Below are 19405 nucleotides of genomic sequence, written 5' to 3'. Positions count from 1 at the left end.
GGACATGAGTCTGAGCAAAATCCAGGAGATAATGAAGGACAGGGAAGCCTGGCGTGCTGCAGTCGGTGGGGTTGCAAAGAGCCGGACCTGACTTAGGAACAACAAAGGTATGTAAAGCATCTAAAAGGCGCTTCACAGATGATAAACAAACAATTCATGGCAGCTCTTGGCTGTTACCCCTAACTCTCTTGCCCATGTCTCAGCTCTCAACTAGGACCCCTCACTTACTCAAGAATGCCTTCACTGTCTCAAGCCAGTTAAGAGCCCTCCCTCTGTTCTTTCATGGCACCCCAACCCTCCTTTACAACCCTTACTAAACTCTATTATCATTTGTTTTCTCGCCAGTATTTTGTTACTCAGTGTATCAGCACCTAGTATAATATTTGACACATACACAGCACACAGTAACTACTTATTGACTGAATAGTGAAAATAATTTAAAATAGGAACTTGTGACTCAAAGCCAAAATTTGCTAATACCCTCAATATGCTAAATAACATTTTAAATTATATTTTATTTCCATACAAACTTCGTAACTCCACATCTTGTTTTGCCAACTTTCCCAAAAGGCTACAAAGCTCAAAAAACAAAGATAAAAGAGAAACTGAAAACCACTGAAGTAAAATTTTTAAAGCAAACAAGGTTAGAAGAGAAAGGGAACAGAGCACCTAAAATACACTACACCCCATGTTAGACTGCTCTAGGTGCAGCATCTGGCCCTCTGAGCCAAAGGATAAAGGGACGAGCAGAGGTTGATGAGAGAATTCCTGAACTGATGAAAACTACCACAACCAATAAAAACCATCCTCTGATTTCCTGAGAGCCAGACCAAAGGAAGAAACATAACAGATTACATCATGCTCTGGGTCCAGTTTTTTAAAAGCATGTTTGGTTTCCCTGAAAAGACAAGCATTTTCCCTACATGTGGCTTAAATAATTACTGTCCTGTGTTTTTTCTTTAAGCATACCTTAAAAGTCATTTTGGAAGCAACTTCCAGAAATTAAAGTAATAGATAATGACTGCTTAATTTTGAAAGAAGGCTTCAGGGTTAAGTAGCAAAAAAGTTTTGATGGCTCCTGACCTTATTTGTATTTTTACCAGTATTATTTAATTCTTACTTAAACATCCAATAATCTGAAATTCAATTTAAGTAAATCTCTTTACTAATTACTGAAGAGAACATCACAAAGTTAGGTTTTTTTCCCTTGAAATTGAGGTTCAGACAGTCACAATGTGTTGACCAAAGTCCAAAAGAGAAGAAACTGGAAAGCCAAATATATTTTGCCTTGCTGCCTCTTAAGTTTAATTTAAAGAGAAGCAATAGCAAGGAATACATAGCAAACATGAAACTACTCTGGTAAACACTAATTTTGCCTTTTAGTTTCACACCATTAAAGCTAAGATTCCCCTCCCTTTACAAAGGAACTAAACCAGGCAAAGTAAAATCTTGCAAAGAAAACTATAAGTCTCCTTAAGTAATACACATATGTTGAAAACTATCATCATTTGAACCAAGATTTAAAAATAACTGGTTCTACTTTTACTAATTTCCTCTGCCAGGTCTTGCCCTCCTATCTACCAGATAAATATATGTAGGTAATTCACAGGGTATAGTCCTTCAGACAGAGAAGGCAATGGTACCCGACTCCAGTACTCTTGCCTGGAAAATCCCATGGATGGAAGAGCCTGGTAGGCTGCAGTCCATGGGGTCGCTGAGTCGGACACAACTGAACGACTTCACTTTCACTTTTCACTTTCATGCACTGAAGAAGTTGAAATGGCAGCCCACTCCAGTGTTCTTGCCTGGAGAATCCCAGGGACGGGGGAGCCTGGCGGGCTGCCGTCTATGGGGTCGCACAGAGTCGGACACGACTGAAGCGACTTAGCAGCAGCAGCAGCAGCAGCAGCAGTCCTTCACTAATGGCAGCTCTTTCACTTCCCCTCAGTTTCATGTTACCTCTAAACTGATGACTTAGGGTGAAGATCCAAAGCCTAGGTGCTAACCAACAAAGCCTTGAAAAATCAAAGACATCTACTCTGATTAAACATGCTAATGGTCTATTTAAGCAGATGGCCTTGCAAAAATAAAAGGTAACCAGATCCTCACTGGTCTTAGTCTCAGTTTCCTCATTGGAGAAAAAGCAAAAACATCTACCTAAAACTTAATATAAAACTAACGAGTAACATACAAAATCCTAGTACAGCACCTGGCACATAGTATGCATCAACAAACTTCAATCACTCTGAAATGCAAACTTGACTATGTCACCTCCATGCTTTTGATAATCTTTTAAAGATTCCTCCATAGTCTTTGAGACAAAATTCAAATCCTGACACAACATATATAAGATCTTCCTTCAAAATTTGACTTCTCTTTCTCCCCTCCCTCTAGTCAGAAGTACCCTCTCTCTCTTTTGAACTTCTATACCACTCAGTTCAGACTGTTCCCAAATTTACTAATCACATCTTACTCCTACTAAGGTTACAATTTCTTTACAGACACAGATTTTATTCATCATCATGTGCTCAGTCATGTCCGACTCTTTGCGACCCTATGGACTGTAGCCCACCAGGCCTCTCTGCCCATGGGATTCCCCAGGCAAGAATACTGGAGTGAGGTACCATTTCCTACTCCAGGCAATTTCCAACCAAGGATTGAACCTGGCTCCCTTGTGTCTCTTGCATTGGCAGGATTCCTCACCACAGTGCCACCTGGGAAGCCCATTCATCATTATACCCCTATTTCATATGATACCTAGCAAACAGTAAATACAAATCATGTTTTCTTTTGCTTTTAATTGAAACCAATTACTTACTTTACTGTAGGAATAATATTTGGCTGGGGCTTTAATAACCGTAAACGGTACCACATACATCTTCCATATACTTTTCTGATATTCTTTAATCGATTTTGCTCTGTCAAAAAACAAAAAGAAAAATAAGGGGATAAGTTAAACCATTTTCACAGTGAAGGCAAAATCAGAGTTAAAACCATACTAACCTTCATTATCATGCTAATACTTCACTGGAACATGAAAGTACTCTCTGTGCTGAGCCGTGCTTAGTTGCTCAGTCGTGTCCGACTCTTTGCAACCCCATGGACTGCAGCCCGCCAAGCTCCTCTGTCCATGGGGATTCTCCAGGCAAGAATACTGAGTGGGTTGCCATGCCCTCCTCAAAGTACTCTCTACTTAACGTTTTAAGAAAAATTCACAAGATAGTTTCAATTTTCTACCACTTTGAAAAAGTGATCTATCTGGAAAATTTTATTCAACTACCAGGCAATCATTTTTCATGTGAGTTATAACTTTTAATTGAAAAACAAAACCTGACTTGAACCCAAAATATTTAATTACATAGTAGTTTCTAAGAAAATTCTCTTCTCCTTCTCCTTCTGCTATAGAAAGTAACAAAAAGTGCAGAATAGTTGAAACACACATTTTATTAAGGAAGCCAACAGGAATGATACTCTTCAAACATAAAAATAATTAAGTTAAATGAGAAAAGTCACACAAACTCAGAAGAAATTTAAACAGATTTAAAAGTTGTAACAAAAGGCATTATTCTAGTCCCCAGGAAAAATCTGCAATTCAATTTTAAAAGGAATTAAACCAAAGACAACAAACCATATACTGTTTTACTAAGCTCACCACAATCACTTGGTTTAAATAAGTCTCCCAAGTTTAAAAAAAGGTGTAGATTAAGTTTTAAAATAAAAATCTACCTTTCCATGAAGACAGCGTACATAAAGCAAAGAAAGAAGCCCATGTCACACCAAAGCCAAAAACGAAAGCCTGGAAGGCCAGGAAGGCAGTGCTAAAAGGCATCCACAGCCACAGAAAGAGAGAAGATCATACTACCCACCTTCTGGGTGGCCCACGACACTCCAAAGGCAGCCCAATTACCCTTGGAAGAGCAATAAGCCTAATCATTATGTCACCATCAAGTTCCCCCTGAGCAGGGAGTTGGTCATGAAGACGACAGAAGACAGCAACACACTTGTGTTCATGAAGGATATCAAAGACGAAGTATCACATCTACGAAGAAGCTCTACAACACTGATATGGCCCAGGTCAACACCCCGATTAGGGCGGATGGAGGGAAGGTATATGTTCAACAGGCTCCTCACTACAATGCTTTGGATATTGCCCACAAAACTGAGATCATTAGCTGTTTAATATCAAATAAAACATTTTTCATAATATATAAAAAAAACGACAAGACTTCCCTCGTGGTCCAGTAGTCAAGACTGCACTTCCACTGTTGGGTGCACAGGTCTGAACTCTGGTCAGGGACCTAAGATCCCCAAAGGCCACGTGGCATGGCAAGAAAAATAAAAAAACACCTACAAAACCAAAGTCCTTAAACGAGATACCAGATAAGTAAATAAAAGAACTCTGCATATAATAGAATGCTCCAAAGCTGTCATCTAACAAGTCCGCCTACCCTGTTACCATCATGCTTTGAGGAAAGAATCCCCATGAGAGCGCTATGTGGCAAGAGTTACCAGAATCAGGTAAGAGGAAGAGGGATTCAGGAAGGGGGAGGAGTAGTAGCAGAAGGGAGAGTGGTAATATGCAAGGAGACTTATCAAGTAAGTTAATATAGTAAGGACAACTGGAGTCAGTTTTTCATGTCAGAGAAGTGAGTTACATGTATGACTAGGAAACAAGAAATGACCTCTGTGGTATTAAGACTGGAACTGAAGGTATCAGTATGAACCAACTAATATCTTTTAATATAGAAATACAGATGTAGACCTATACACATACATACATACATCCTTCCTAACTCGACTAAGTGAGCCTAGGAACAATGACATCTCAGTAGCAGTGAACACACCTAGCACCCAGATCTTGATTTCCAAATAGCACTCTCCACTAACAGGAACCAGAGATCCAAGTATCTCCCCACAAAATATTACAAAAGGAAGAGAATGATTTTACAGTGGGGAAGTGATATGCTGAATAACTGCTCCCCCTGAAGATGTCTACCACATCCTAGTTCCCAGATCCAGTGAATGTATTATCTCACATGGCAAATAGAGGACTTCACAGATGTGACTAAATTAAACACTCGAGATGGGAAGATTATTCTGTATTATTTGAGTGGTCCCAATATAATCACAGAGGTCCTAACAAGGAAGCAGGAGGGTCAAAGAGAAGATGTGACTATGAGAGCAGAGGTTGGAGTGACATCCTTTGAAGATTGAGGAAGAGGCCACAAGCCAAAGAATACAGGCTGTCTCCAAAAATTGGAAAAGTTAAGATTCTATTCTAAATCCTCCAGAGAGAACCTGCCCTGCCAACACCATGACAAGCCAAGTAAAACCTGCCTGGCAAGTCTGGCCTTCAGAACTATAAAAGAATAAATTTCTATCATTTTAAGCCACTGAGGTTGTGGTTTGTTATAGCAACAATCAGAACTTAATACAAAAAATCTGATGGGCACCATCTTAATCAGGTGATCAGTAAACATCACCAGGAAAGAGACAAATGCAATTATATGTCATCTGATAGAACGCAAAGAGAAGAACACAGAATTAGTTTTGCGAAATTCTTCTCTAAGATATATAACCTGAATCTAATCATGAGAAAACATCAGACAACAGAACTTTGGGTCCATTCTTCAAAATAACTGGCCTAAGATCTTAAGTCAAGGAAAAACTGAAGAACTGTTCCAGCCTGAAGGACATGAAAGAAACATGTCAACTAAATGTGATGTGTGATTCTAAAACAAATCATCTGAAAAGGACATCACTGAGACAAGTGACAAAGCTTGAATAGGTCTGAAAATTATTTGGTAATAATGTTAATTTCCTGATTTTCACAGTTAAATTATAGACACTTTTGAAAACACCACTGGAGATTTTAAAATCTGTATTTCATTAAATTAAGCCTCCACAGTCTCCCATTTTAAGCATAAAACCAAGGAAACATGTTACAAGAACATGCTGAAGTCTCTTTAATAACCAGATGGCTTGATCTATTCAAAGGAATGATATTCTCCCAATGTTTCTGTCCAAGAGAAAGTACACATGGTTTTCAGCCCCCAAAGTCTTGCACAATGTGTCCATGAACCTTGTCTTCTTACTCTCAATCCAAAATTCACATCCTAACCTTTTAGGAGGATATTTAATCAATAAGTAGTATGGGGTTTGGCTGACACATAACACGGCGGCATCCAGCACAACTAAATATTCATAGTACACATTCCAAAATTCTATACGACCTCAAGTCAAAGTAACTATCAAAAGTAAAATCTTTCCACAAGGAGGGTTGGCTTGGGAGTTTGAGACCAGCAGATGCAAACTATTAAATATAGAATGGATAAACAACAAGGTCCTATTGTAATAGCACAGGGCACTGTATTCGATACCCTGTAACCATAATTGAAAAGGAAAAAAAGTGAAGTCCTAAGGAAAAAAAGTGAAGTCCTTCAAGATGGTTTCTTTTAAAGACATTTAGAATAAAAAGAAATTCATTTATAAGCTTCTAGCTTATAGAATTACTAGTTTCACGGCCAGGAAAAACTACCTAAGTAATATCATTAACTTATACTTTTTAAAGAAATTATTCACATTTATAGAAAAGGGAAATTACAAGGCCACAAATAATTCCATGATTTAGAAAGCAACAGAGCAACATATGATGATTGCTCTCAGCAATCATAAAGTCTGTATGTTCATAGGAATAGTCCAGGTTTGGGGATAGGTTATTATGATTGTGATTCATAAGCTATACAATGCCTTCACTAGAACAGTCACATCCATCTGTCCTGCAGAATGCCAGATGTGATCTTCAAATCTGTGTGCCTGCTTATTACAAAAGAATTTAAAATCATGTACCTTCTTACAGAGTTCTAATTTGGCATCTGAAATTTTCATTGTACGTTTGAAGAGGTGCCAAAGATGTCATTTCCAACATAAGCTGACATTTTAAAATAAAAGTTTCATCGCTTTTAGACGTACCAATGGAATCTGAAAACCACAGCAATTTCATACCCACCATCATCCATTTACAGAAATTCATGAACAAGCTCTTCATCCTACCGCCCCCACATAATTTTATCCTAATTGTAATATATTTTTATCCTAGTAAGTCATTTCTTATACTACTGACACATCCTTCTTAAAATTAATGTTTTATTCCCTATGACTGTTTTTCCCAAATTTTATATTGAAAATTTTCAAGCCTTCAGAAAAGTTGAAAGAATATTACAATGAACAATGCCCTTCACCTAAATTCACCAACTATTAATATTTTCCAACTCTTGGCTTTATCTCTAGTTCCTTCTTTCCCTCTCTCTCCCCCATTTTTTAAGAGTAAACTGAAGACATCAAGACACTTCACCTCTAAATGCTTTGGCACACATGGCCAAAGAACATTAGGAAAGTTTAACACATCCAGAAGTTTTTTTTACATGTTAAAATTTCTGACACTACTTTTATCTGTATGTGTTTGCACGTCTGTGTGTGCTATCAAGGCAACATAAATATTATACGTTGATAAATCACTAAACCTAAAATATCTATTGTGCTTTCACTTATAAGCAACTTGTAAATATCCCATGAGACTTCCCTGGTGGATCAGTGTCAAAGAACTCACATGCCAATACAGGAGTCACGGGTTCGGATCCCTGGAGAAGGAAGATCCCCTGGAGAAGGAAATGGCAACCCACTCCAGTGTTCTTGCTTGGGAAATCCCATAGACAGAGGAGCCTGGCAGCCTACAGTTCATAGGGTCCCAAAGAATTGGACGTGACTTAGCGACTAATCAACAACAGTATGTATGATTATATTTCAAAACAAAACAAAAACCTGAGGTTTCAGAGAGATTAAGTAACTTACCTGAAGTTACAGATGGTTACCAAAGGAACTGCAAATAACCACTAAAGAATACAGACAGGACTTATGCCCAGGTTTAAATTCAGTCCTGTGCACTTAATCATTTTAACTGCCTTTCCTAATCAAAGAATAGTTAGATTGCCTTGACAATTCTTAAAAGCAGCTAAAATATACTGTGTCCCTATTCTCATTAAGTTAACCAGAACTGATTATATTTCCTAAACAGAAAATGTTAAAAAATTTAAGAACAAGGAGTAGCTAAAAACAACCAATGAGGTGATCCTCTAGTAAAAAGTCTGGTGAAACAGATGTTTACAGACCAAAAAAAGTACTACAAATAAAATAACTGCAAGGACTTCAGTATTAAAGAGTGTGGGACAAAGCAAGGTAGCACATAAATTAGAGGCAGGGGAGGATGGTAAACCAGTTCTTTTCTTGTTTTAGTTCAATTTGCTACGGAAGTGTCAAGATCCAAAGGAAAAACAAACATCCATCCCTCGTATCTGTAGGACACAGGCATTTTTATAAGCCATTTGTCTCTAAACCAGAAGATAATACTAAGGAAAGATGGGAGGTTTCAATTGCAGAAATGATTCAATTACATTTCTTAAACTGGACTAGAGGTGCAAGATAGTGGAGAAATCTAAACAAACTATAGTGTGCTCCAAGTGTGTCTCTGAGAAGGATGCTATGTCTCCTTAGCATGCCCCAAGATCCTACCAAAGGGCGCTCTCTGCCCTGCCATGTCATCAGACAACAACACAGTCACCCTGTTAGCTGCTTTACTCTTCATCCAATCCTCTATTAGCACTCTAATTTTCTTTTCACCTTTATTTAAGTGATAATCAATAGCCCAAGTCAAAGGTTACTTCTAAGACAAACCAAGAGAAAAAGAAATAGAAAAACTCAAATACTGTTAAAGATATAATAGCTTAAAAAAAAAAAAAAAAAGCAACTTAAAACACAAGGATATACATCCCACTGGAACCTTAAACACTACATACCCCAAAGTAAAAACAATTCACTGAGCTGAAAGGGCCCATAGACATAAGAGGTACTGAGAATGTCTTCCTCAAGATCATAGCCAATCTGGCCATAGATTCTTTAAATAAGCTTTTAGACATTAATATAAATCCATATAGTAAATTCAGCATATACATAAGAGCAGAAGGAAGAAAACATTCACCATTCCAACACCCAGATAATAATCACTAATAACATTTTAATATGTTTCCTTTGTAGTCTTCTTTAGGAGAACATCTGGGAAGCAGGAAGAAAGGAAAGTTGGCAAGGTGGATGGTACATACTCAGGAAAGATTTCTGGGAACAAGGAAATTCCAGCAACTAATTTCTAGGGACAATATGCTTCCCTCAGTTGAAGGGCTGTGGGGCTGCCTCAATCAAGACTCTCAAGGACCCTCAAAACCCTCTTCTCGGCAGTAAACATGACATCTGCTACTATTCCCAGTGCAGCAGATGCCCAAGGGAGAGCTTCTCAGACAGCAGAACAAACAGGACATACAAAAGCTAATTTAAGGAAGGCACTGTATAATGTACCAATGTCCAAATGCAGACACACAGACACATAAAGCTGAAGTTTTAATTTTTCAATTTCTAAATATCTCCATGTTTAGAAACTTGTAAACAATATTTAATGATTACTAATAACCAAATGAATTAAGACATCATAATATACCTACCATCCTATATAATTAGACATATAAACTGTTTCTAATTTTGTGGTATTATGGGCATACAGGGTGTTCTTTGAGATGCAATTTCCAAAGTGAGGGTGGGGAAAGTCTCCATACCTCCAATGAGCAATTCTTGGAACACCAGTTAGGTGTCCAAGAATTCAACTCAACTCTGACACTATCTACCCAGACAGCAGGGTTGAGGGTTCAGTCCCCCAAGACTGTACAGCCAAGCCCGCCTACTTTAGATGCCAGTCATTAGCCCAGATAATAGACTGGGGATTTCAACAACCTCTTCCTTTGGTTTAATTTGCTAAAGCAGCTCACAGAACACAGAGAAACATTTTACTTAACTGCATTACCAGTTTATTATAAAAGGATACAACTCATGAACAGACAAATAGAAGAGATGCATAGAGCAGGGTCTGGAGAAGGGCGAGGAGCTTATACATAAATGTATATAAGAAGTACATATTTGGTCATTCAGATGACCAAAATATATTTAAGCCACAATATCACACTATCTTTCTCTAGTCCTGTATTTAGAGCTATATCCTTAGATCACTGTCCTAGAGGTAGAATTACTAAATTTAAAGTTTTTAACATTTATATAGCTCTCTTCTAAAAAAAGAAGTAGGACTATACATTCTTTTTCAGCAGTTTGCATGAATAGCACCACCATTCTTCAGCAGCCAGTAATAAAGTCAATTTTTATTAATCTGCACTCAACTCCTGGAAGCAGACATTGTTTTCTTATACATAATCACCCCTCCCCTTTCCAGCTGCCAAGAATATAACAGGCACTATATAAATATTTGTAAAGAATGTACAGAATTCCTTTATCTAGAAAACATTATTAAATGTCCTTTATTAAGTACATATTGGTAAGTACCTACTGTGTGCCCAGATCTTTCTGGACACTGAGGACACATCAAAAAACAATATAAAAGTCCCAGCTCTCACAGACCATACATTCCAGTTCAGGAGACAGCAGTAAAAAATTTAAATAAACTTTATAGTATATTAGAAGATGATAAGTGCTGTGAAGAGAAATAAAACAGAAAAAGGGAAGAGCTTTTTTTCAGGCAGAAAGAAACTTAACAATTTTAAATAAGGTGCTCAAAGAAGGCAACACTGAGAAGATGGCATTTGAGCAAGGCCATAATAGAGATGGGGAAGATCACAACAGGCCATCTAGAGAAAAAGCATTCCAGGCACAAGAAGCAATAACCATAAAGGCTCAACAGAAGCACGCCTCACGTGCCCTGAGAACGGCAGAGCAGCTGGTATGACTGGAATGGAAGGAGCAAGAGAGAAAGGAACAAGAAATGACGTACAAAAGTTCATGAAGGATTTCACAGACCACTCCATGACTTTACTTTCTATTGAGATTGAGATGGGAGAGCCTTAAAGGGTTCTGAGTCCAAGAGTGACTGACATGAGCCAGCTTCAGTTAAAAAAGGATCACTGTGCTACTATTTCGAGAACAGACTGCAAGGAGCAAGGGTGGAAACAAGGAGACCAGTTTGGAGGCTAACAATAATCCAGGCTATAAAACAGGACAGTGATGGTAGCAAAGCAATTAGAAATGGTCAGACTAGATGTAATTTGAAAGTAGAGCCAACAGGACACACTAACATCTGGAAGTGGCACATAAGACAGAGATAAGCCCAGAGAAACTCCAAGACTGCTGGCCAGAACAGTTGAAGAAACAGTTGTGATTAATTGAAATGGGAAAGACTATATAGGTCAGGAAGGTTGGGAGAATGGACAGAAATCATATTGGTTTTTTGCACAGTAAGATCTCTATTAGATACGCAAATAGAAATGTGGAGAGTTCAAGAAGAGTTCTAGACTGGAAATGTAAGTCTGGGAAATGTAATTTTTATGAGCCACATAGATGATTCCTAAAGTCATGAGACTGGGTGAGATCACCAAAGGAAGAAGTACAGATGGAAAAGAAGTTAAGGTATCAGCCTAGAGGTATTCTAATACTGAGGTCCTCACTGGTAAACTATGCTCAATAAATCATCCCACGAAAAAACAGATACTACCCTCACATCTATAGCCAAGTGATTCTTGAAAAGACTGTGTTCATTCAGTGAAAAATGAACAGTCTCTTCAATAAATACTGCTTGGACAAATGGATTTCCACCCGTAGGAATATACTCAAAAGAACTGAAAATAAGAACTCACAGATCTGTATACAATGTTCACTGCAGCATTACTCACAACAAAGAACAGAAATAACCCAAGTGTTCATCAACAGATGAGTGAGTTAAAATGTGGCTATATCCATACAACAGAATATTGTTCAGCCATAAAAAGAAATATGTTCTGATATATGCTACAACATGGATGAATCTAGAAAAATAATGCTAAATGAAATAAGCCAAACATGAAAAGGCAAATACTGGATGATTCCACTTATATGAAATATCTAGAATAGGCAAATTTATATAGTTTTGTCTATATATATCGAGTTTACCAGGGGCCGAAGGAAAGGGACAATAAGAAGCTATTGCTCAACAGGCAGAGTTTATTTAAGGTGATGAAAAATTTTGGAAACTGGTGATGGTTGTGCCGCATTGTGAACCTAATCAATGCTACTGAACTGTACACTTAAAACAGTAAAACTACAAATTTTCTCTTTTGCTTTGTGACCCCATGGACTGTAGCCCGCCAGGTTCCTCTGTCCATGGGATTTCCCAGGCAAGTATACTGAAGTAGGTTGCCATTTCCTTCTCCAGGGGTTCTTCCTAGCGCAGGGATCCAAACACCCATCTTTTGCACTGGCAGAAGGGTTCTTTACCACTGAGCCACCAGGGAAATCCCTCATCCTTTAATAGTCCAGTCAAAATCAACCTAACTCTAAAGAGACTTTCCTCACCTCTAGATACTGACAACTACCACCAATTAGATGCAAATACTTTATCCAGCTAACTTCCATAGCACTTATTTTCACTTTTCTTACATTTTCTTTGTTGTGTTTTAGATATATTAATAATAATTTGTATTTGTCTAATTCTAATTCTCCCACCCCATCCGGGTTATAAACTTTAACAAAAGACTATAATTACACTGCATGCCTCTTTGCACTGTCGGCTGTTTTTATATAGGTAAACAGTGAGTGCTCAATCAATAACTACTAGATTTAACTAAACAGGCAAAAATCTATAGCAAAAAACATCTGGAATACACATGAGAAAATTCCTTCATCCATACTGACACAAATGTAATTCAAAATGTAAGGAACACCTTATGTTACCAGACCGAACTTTGGGTTCACCTACCTACCACAGCAAAGCCAATTTACTGATACTAGTTGTGGTGAAGGACACTACAGTGTTTACTGTGGATGCCAAGCAAGGAGTAGGGGCAGCTCATGCTCAAAAGACCCAAACTCCACAACCCAAACTCCAAGGGTTTTTAAAGGCAACCTCTGGGGGCTTCAGGGTTGCAGGATACACAACTTTCTTCTGATTGGCTGGTAGTGAGGTAGAGTGGTTTCAGGAATCTCAACTATCAACCTTCCAATGTCACCTCAGGGATGCGTGTCTTAGTTCCTGAAGAACAACTCCAAGATATCCTTCAGACTGTTCTGTATATTCCTTGAGGACGAACTAGCACTATTTTTACCCATGAACTACTGTCATTACTTTTCTTGTTTAATTTCTTTTCCTTTGTTTCTGCATTCACTCACTTCCCTACTTAAGTAACTACCTATGCCTGCTCTATGGATTTCAAGGAAGGCCCAGGAGACTGAAGTCTTTTTCTACAAACAAGAAATGGGGAACACCAAGGGGCTTTTGTACCTGGGAGGGCCCTGCAGGGTCCTGCTTGGTTTCAATCCCCCATTTCTTTGATACTCTTCACTCTTGAAAAGAATAGGTGCAGGACAAGGAAGGGAATAGTTTTGGATAGAGGTTAATCATAAACTCTGCAGAGGAACTCAGGCTCTAGGGAGACTTAGTTTCACTTATTAAGAAAATGAACAATAATGCTTTTCAAGCAAACAATGTGATGGTGAGATGGTGTAAATATATTTATTATCAATAAAGTCTGGTAAAAGGAAACTTTTTTTCAATGAAGTCCAAGTACAATATGGATACATTTGTTGTTGTTGTTGCTTAGTTGCTGAGTGGTGTCCATCTCTTTTGCAACCCCATGGACTGTAGCCCGCCAGGCCTCTCTGTCCATCAGATTTTCCAGGCAAGAATACTGGAGTGGGTAACCATTTCCTTTTCCAAGGGATCTTCCCCATGCAGAGACTGAACCTGCATCTCCTGCACTGGCAGGCAGATTAGCCACCCGGGAAGCCTGGATACATTTGTCTGGACTTCTTAATTTCTGAACAAAAAGTATAATTAAGGGAACGAACATCTGAAAGTTTTATTTGATATGAAAATAAACCTATCTTTGTCTTTCAGGTTCTCCAAGATCAAGCAAGAATGTAAGGTGACCTTTAAATAAAAACAATTTATGTAATGCATTTACTAATCCCAATGTTTATCACCATATTTATAAAACCTAAATTTGTACTGCCAAGTTTTCAGCTGGTTTCCTCTACTGTGTGGAACTTAAATGTGTCTATGCTCATGTCTGGTACCGTTTCTGTCTGGACAGAACAGAGACAATGACTTGATTTTAAAATGAGTCAAACTTTTCAGATCTCTAATACCCCTTTCAAAATCTAAAATTTTAGGAAGACTGTATGTTCTAAGCGGAATACGAACATTCATAAAATATACTCCCTTGCACACAGCGCTTTCCACTTCTCATTTTAATACTTATTATAATGTGTTATACTAATTACGGACAGAGTACAAGGTAGTGGCTAGCAAGAGAAGCTTTGGCACAAGATGAATTTGGGTCCAACAACCAATCTCCCACTTAGCAGCAATATGGCTTTAAGCAAGTTGGTTAGCTCTTCTTTGGCTCTATTTTCTCATTAATAAAATTGGGATAACACTTGAGTCTAACTCAAAGTGATACAGTGAGTGCATTCAGCACTTCCCATCCTTGAGGCTAGTAAACATTCAATGAACAGCTGTAGCACCTGACATGAGGATTACAATCATCTGCCTCAGATTAGAAGGGGATGTGGGATCTCCCCCATAAGAAAAGGGACTACATCTAAAGTCATCTCAAAGGAGATGCCCACACCAAAATATTTTACCTGTTTTTGGGTGACAGAATTACAAGCAATTTTTGTTCTGTCCCTTTGATCTTTTCTGCATTGAGTATATGTAACTTATTAAGAACAAAGCTATAAGCCCTTAAAAACCTGACCTATCACCTGGAAGCAGCATCTAGCACAAAGTCTTACATGCTCTATGTGCGTGCTCAGTCACTCTAGTCGGGTCTGACTCTGCAACCCTACAGACTGTAGCCCGCCAGGCTCCTCTATCCATGGGATTTTCCTGGCAAGAATACTGGAGCAGGGTGCCATCTCCTCCTCCAGGGGATCTTCCCAACCCATGGATCAAACCCAGGTCTCCCGCAATGCAGGTGGATCCTTCACCACTGAGCTACCAGGGAAGCCCATTATGCTCTATAAATAACTTGCAAAATGAACAAACTTCTACAGTGCATTTAGTTTTAAAGCAAACATGTTTATATGCATTTATTTCTTTGCTTCTCATCATCACTTCTTGGTAGGTAGGGCAGTTTATTATTACTACCCCTAGAAAATGAGGATAAGTGTTCAGAAACAACTAATCAGGGACTAGGCTGGAACTTAAACCCCAAACCTCTAACTTCAAATTCTGATTTTTTCACTTTACTACTAAGCACTAAAAGTGAACTCTTACATTCCCAAGTCAGAGAGCTAAATCACTTGCACATATCTGAGAGGCAAGGAACAAAGAATAAAGAAATGCAACTTTTAAAAAAAGTTTCATTAATCCTTTCAAACAATCTGAGTACATGAATGTACCAAATCAAATTGTTCCAGAAAGTCCAAGTAACCAGTAAAAACAGCAGGCCCTAACAGCCCCAATATGTGCCAGACACTGTTCTAAACACTTTACATATACCTATTTTATTAATTTAATTCTATGGAACATAACTACTGTCTCTATTTCACAAATGAGTACACTAAAACATAGAGAAGTTAAATCACTTGCCTCAGATTAACACAGTAATTGGCAGACCCAGGTTTCAAAACTAGTTTTGAAAAGTAAGCAATCAAAAAAAAACCCCAAATTTGGGAAAAAGTAATGATACATTTTATCTCAATTCACATGGTCTCTAATCCTTAACCTATGGAAAAAATAGAAGTCCTCTCAGGATTATTTGAATTTCTAATAATTACAGTATTAATTTTCTCTTGTCAAGTATCACTGTAAACCTATTAAAGTTACTCTAACAAAAATATTCTGCTTCAACTACATTATTTTATAGCACTGTTTTACTCTAAGGGCTTCTTAGCTTGGTAAAACCAAAAGGTTAAGACATTAGAGACATTTTTGTTTTTATCAAAGTGCCCATATCAAAAGAAAAATGCCACCTCCCGAAATGAAAATTCCAACTAAAGACGACTACCTACCTTAGCAACTCAACCTAGCTACAATTTACAACCTTGTAAAAAACCAATACACACACTCACTCCAGACCAATTAAATCAGAGTACCTGGTGACAGGTCTAAGTGTTTTTAGACGTTCCTACAAATGATTCTAACAAGGAGTCAGGGCTAAGAACCACTATTCTAAGGAAACCCAAACCCCTCCATATTATTATTTCAAACAGAATCTTTTTCGTAATGGTCAGAAAAAGTATTTAGTCATCTTATTCAGCCAATTTGCAAACAACCAAGAGAGTAAGATAAACAGGACCCTTCAACTACTAAAAGGGGTATTAATTATAAGCGCACTTAGCCCAACCGATTAGACAAAAGTCAAAGCAAAATGGGGCTGTCCAGGTGGCTCAGCAGTGAAGAATCCATCCACCAATGCAGGAGACACAGGTTCAATCCCTAGGTCAGGAAGATCCCCTGGAGAAGGAAATGGCAACTCATTCCAGTATTCTTGCCTGTGAAATCCCATGGACAGAGGGGTCTGTCAGGCTACAGTCAATGGAGGTAGCAAAAGAGTCAGAAGCAACTCTAGGGACTAAACAACAACAACAGAAAAGGGATTCCAGTAATAATATTAACAGAGTGACTTCAATTAACGTCTCAAATATGCCAAAGCAAAGACCAAGCTACTTCTGTGTTTCAAATCCAAGATTTGCAAACCTGAAATGGCGCCATGCTTTCTTGATGGACTCATGGGCCCAACAATTCCAAAAGAGCAACACTGAAACAACCATCAACCTGAAAACTGAAAGCCCCCAAAAGTGTTATCTTTAAAAAAAAAACTAAACAAAGATTAAACTCAACTTTAAGGTTGTATAACTGCTGGCAAAGAAAATCTTTTTATGCTTTCATATAGAAGATACCTCTGAAAAGTCAAGACTGCCATAAGAACTCTGAAATTCAAAATCATCATATGCCTACACGTTTGCAGGAAAATAATTTGGTGACTTGTATTGATAGGAGGCTATTTATAATCTTTATTCATCTCACTTAAAAAGTAGTCATATTCTGCTGTTGGAATAATTTGCTTGACTATTAGTGATATTTTAGACCCTTAATGGCTTATTAGGGCAGGTATTATCTTTCTAAAATCTGAAAAATTCTGTGGTATATCTGTCCTCAAGCATTTTGAATAAAGGGTGTGGGTCTGTAGTAGTAATTTTGAATAATACAACATGATATTTTAATATTTGAACTTATTTGATTTTCCTGTGAAACAGTAAGCAGCCAAAAGCACTGAATCAGTCTTAAAGCTTAATAAGATCCGGGTTGATTCAACGCTTCACTGGGTAACAATGTTCCCAAAGTAGAGTATATCACCTGGACAACGTAGACCCCCAACACACCCAACTTGAGTCTATTTATTCAAGTTACCAGAGCTCCTGAGAAACAGAAAACCTTCCCTAAATGTTCATACTGAAAACCTGTTAATGTTAACGCACCATAAGCAACCTCCATAAACAACCTATTATAAGGCCTTGCAGTTCTATCAGTCTTAAGAATATCACCTGCCATATGTCCTAACATGAGTGCAACAAATGGAATCCAAACATTACCCAAACATAAAATGCCTTGACAAGAATCTATTTAATTATGTGTTCTAAACCGATGTCGTTCAAAGTGAACAAATTTAGAACTGAAAGAAAATGGACCAACGACCTCACAACCCATCTACCTACAAGACTTAATCCTTCCTTCTTAATCTTTCCTTCATACTTGCGCTTTTTCCGCCATAAACAGGAAACTTCGAAGAGAAGGAAATAGAGAAATGCCTAATTCTTGCTAAGGAGAATAACATCATTGCTTCCAACCCCCACAGTGTGAGTGAACAAATGAAAAGGCAACGAGGGAAAGACACGGAGAGGTGGGGGGCGGTTGGGGAGCTCAGCTGGAGTCCTATACATGCCACCCAACTCAGATGGTGCCCTAAACATCTGTAACGACAGCTGCAACAAGGAAACGGGGGTGTCGGGGAAAGAGGACCGTGGCTTGGCGGCTCAGAGTGGAGCCTGCACGCTTGTCTTCTTCCTTTGCCAACTCTTCTCTCACCTTCCAATTCCCATCCTCGCGATCCCATCCTGCTCTCTCCATAAAGGAAAATACCAATAAAACCCGAGGCAGAGAAGACAAAGGGGCAGGACGCGGCTGTAAGGAGCGTCCAGAACAATAGGGGAGAGGGTGCATAGCGAAACTCCTGAGGACAATGAAGGGGGTGGGAGGAGCCCAGAGAGACACCCAGGGAAACACCACCGAGCCCGGGCCCCGCGGGCGGCGGGCGCCTGGACGCGAGGCCCGGCCGCGCGGGCGGTATCACCCCGAGCGCGGCGGGCTGGGCTGGGCCGGAGCGGCGCGGCCCGGAGGGGCCGGCAGGGCCTGCGCGGGTCCACGGGCAGCTGCCGGCGGGACTCACCGGCATTCTGATCTCGGGGCCAGAGGTAGTATGTGGCCGGAATCACGATGAGCCCCACGAAGGAGGTGAGGAAGTAGAAGAAGGTGTTCCCGCTGTCATCGTACTGGAACTGCTGCCCCGCCATGGCACCCCCTCCTCCGCCTCCCTCTTCTCACCGCCGCCGCCACGACCCCGCTCTGCAATCCAGCTCCCAGCTCCCCGGCCCCGTGTGGCGTAGCTCCTACGCCGCCGCCGCCGCCGCCTCTCCTCCCCGCCCCCACGCTACTCTCAGGGACACGCCGCCGCCACTGCCGCGGCCGTCTCCAGCTCTCGCGAGAAGAGAGAGCTCCCGCCCCGCTCGGTTTTTCTCTCCCCGGTCCCTCGCTTCTCCCCTAGCTCGCTGAAGGAGACGTGGCGCGCGCAGCCGAAGATCTCTGCGAGGTCCCGCCCTTAGCCCTGCCCGCTTAGCCTCAGCTCCGCCCCTCGAGCTCTGGTAGACCCTCCCTTAAGGCCCCGCGTCTACCCTTAAAGTTTCTCGTCCCCACTACCAGTTCCGTTTTCTGGCCCAGGGTCCCACTCCCAGCTCGCGAAGGTCTGTTGACTGGGTCCGAGCCAAGGCTTCCCGGCCGAGCAGTGGGCTCGGGCGGTTCACCTGCCTGCGAGCGGGGTCGCACCCATTCGAAGCAGAGCTGAGTCTTCTTGCCTCCCCTGTCTTCCATCCCTACGTCACCCTGTCCTGCACTCTCTCTTTTCTATTTCCCTGGTTTGATAAGAATGTTTCTTTAAGTTCCGGATCGGCTCCTCCACAGTTTGGAAATTAGGGTCTCTCAGGATAGGGCGGCGTGGGGACAAAGCGGGAGCTGCGAGAAGGGACGGTGAGGGGTTTGTTAGGGGCC

At 39.9% G+C, this 19405-nt stretch overlaps 1 protein-coding gene across 1 annotated transcript in view; it reads right to left on the bottom strand.

Moving 5' to 3' along the window:
• Positions 1-18667, bottom strand: part of SEC63 (SEC63 homolog, protein translocation regulator) — a 61800-nt gene extending 43133 nt beyond the window's left edge. The window contains exons 1-2 of the mRNA XM_052645452.1: positions 18531-18667; positions 2819-2918 (exon numbers count right to left, since the gene is read on the bottom strand). Of these exons, the coding sequence (XP_052501412.1) occupies positions 2819-2918; positions 18531-18654 (224 nt within the window). The 5' untranslated portion in view covers positions 18655-18667. The remainder of the gene's footprint in view (positions 1-2818; positions 2919-18530) is intronic.
• Between the last annotated feature and the right edge of the window lie 738 nt (positions 18668-19405).

Source organism: Budorcas taxicolor, chromosome 9, assembly GCF_023091745.1.
Source record: "Budorcas taxicolor isolate Tak-1 chromosome 9, Takin1.1, whole genome shotgun sequence".
In the NCBI taxonomy this organism is placed as follows: Eukaryota; Metazoa; Chordata; class Mammalia; order Artiodactyla; family Bovidae; genus Budorcas; species Budorcas taxicolor.
This window is presented reverse-complemented; position numbering and strand designations above follow the sequence as displayed.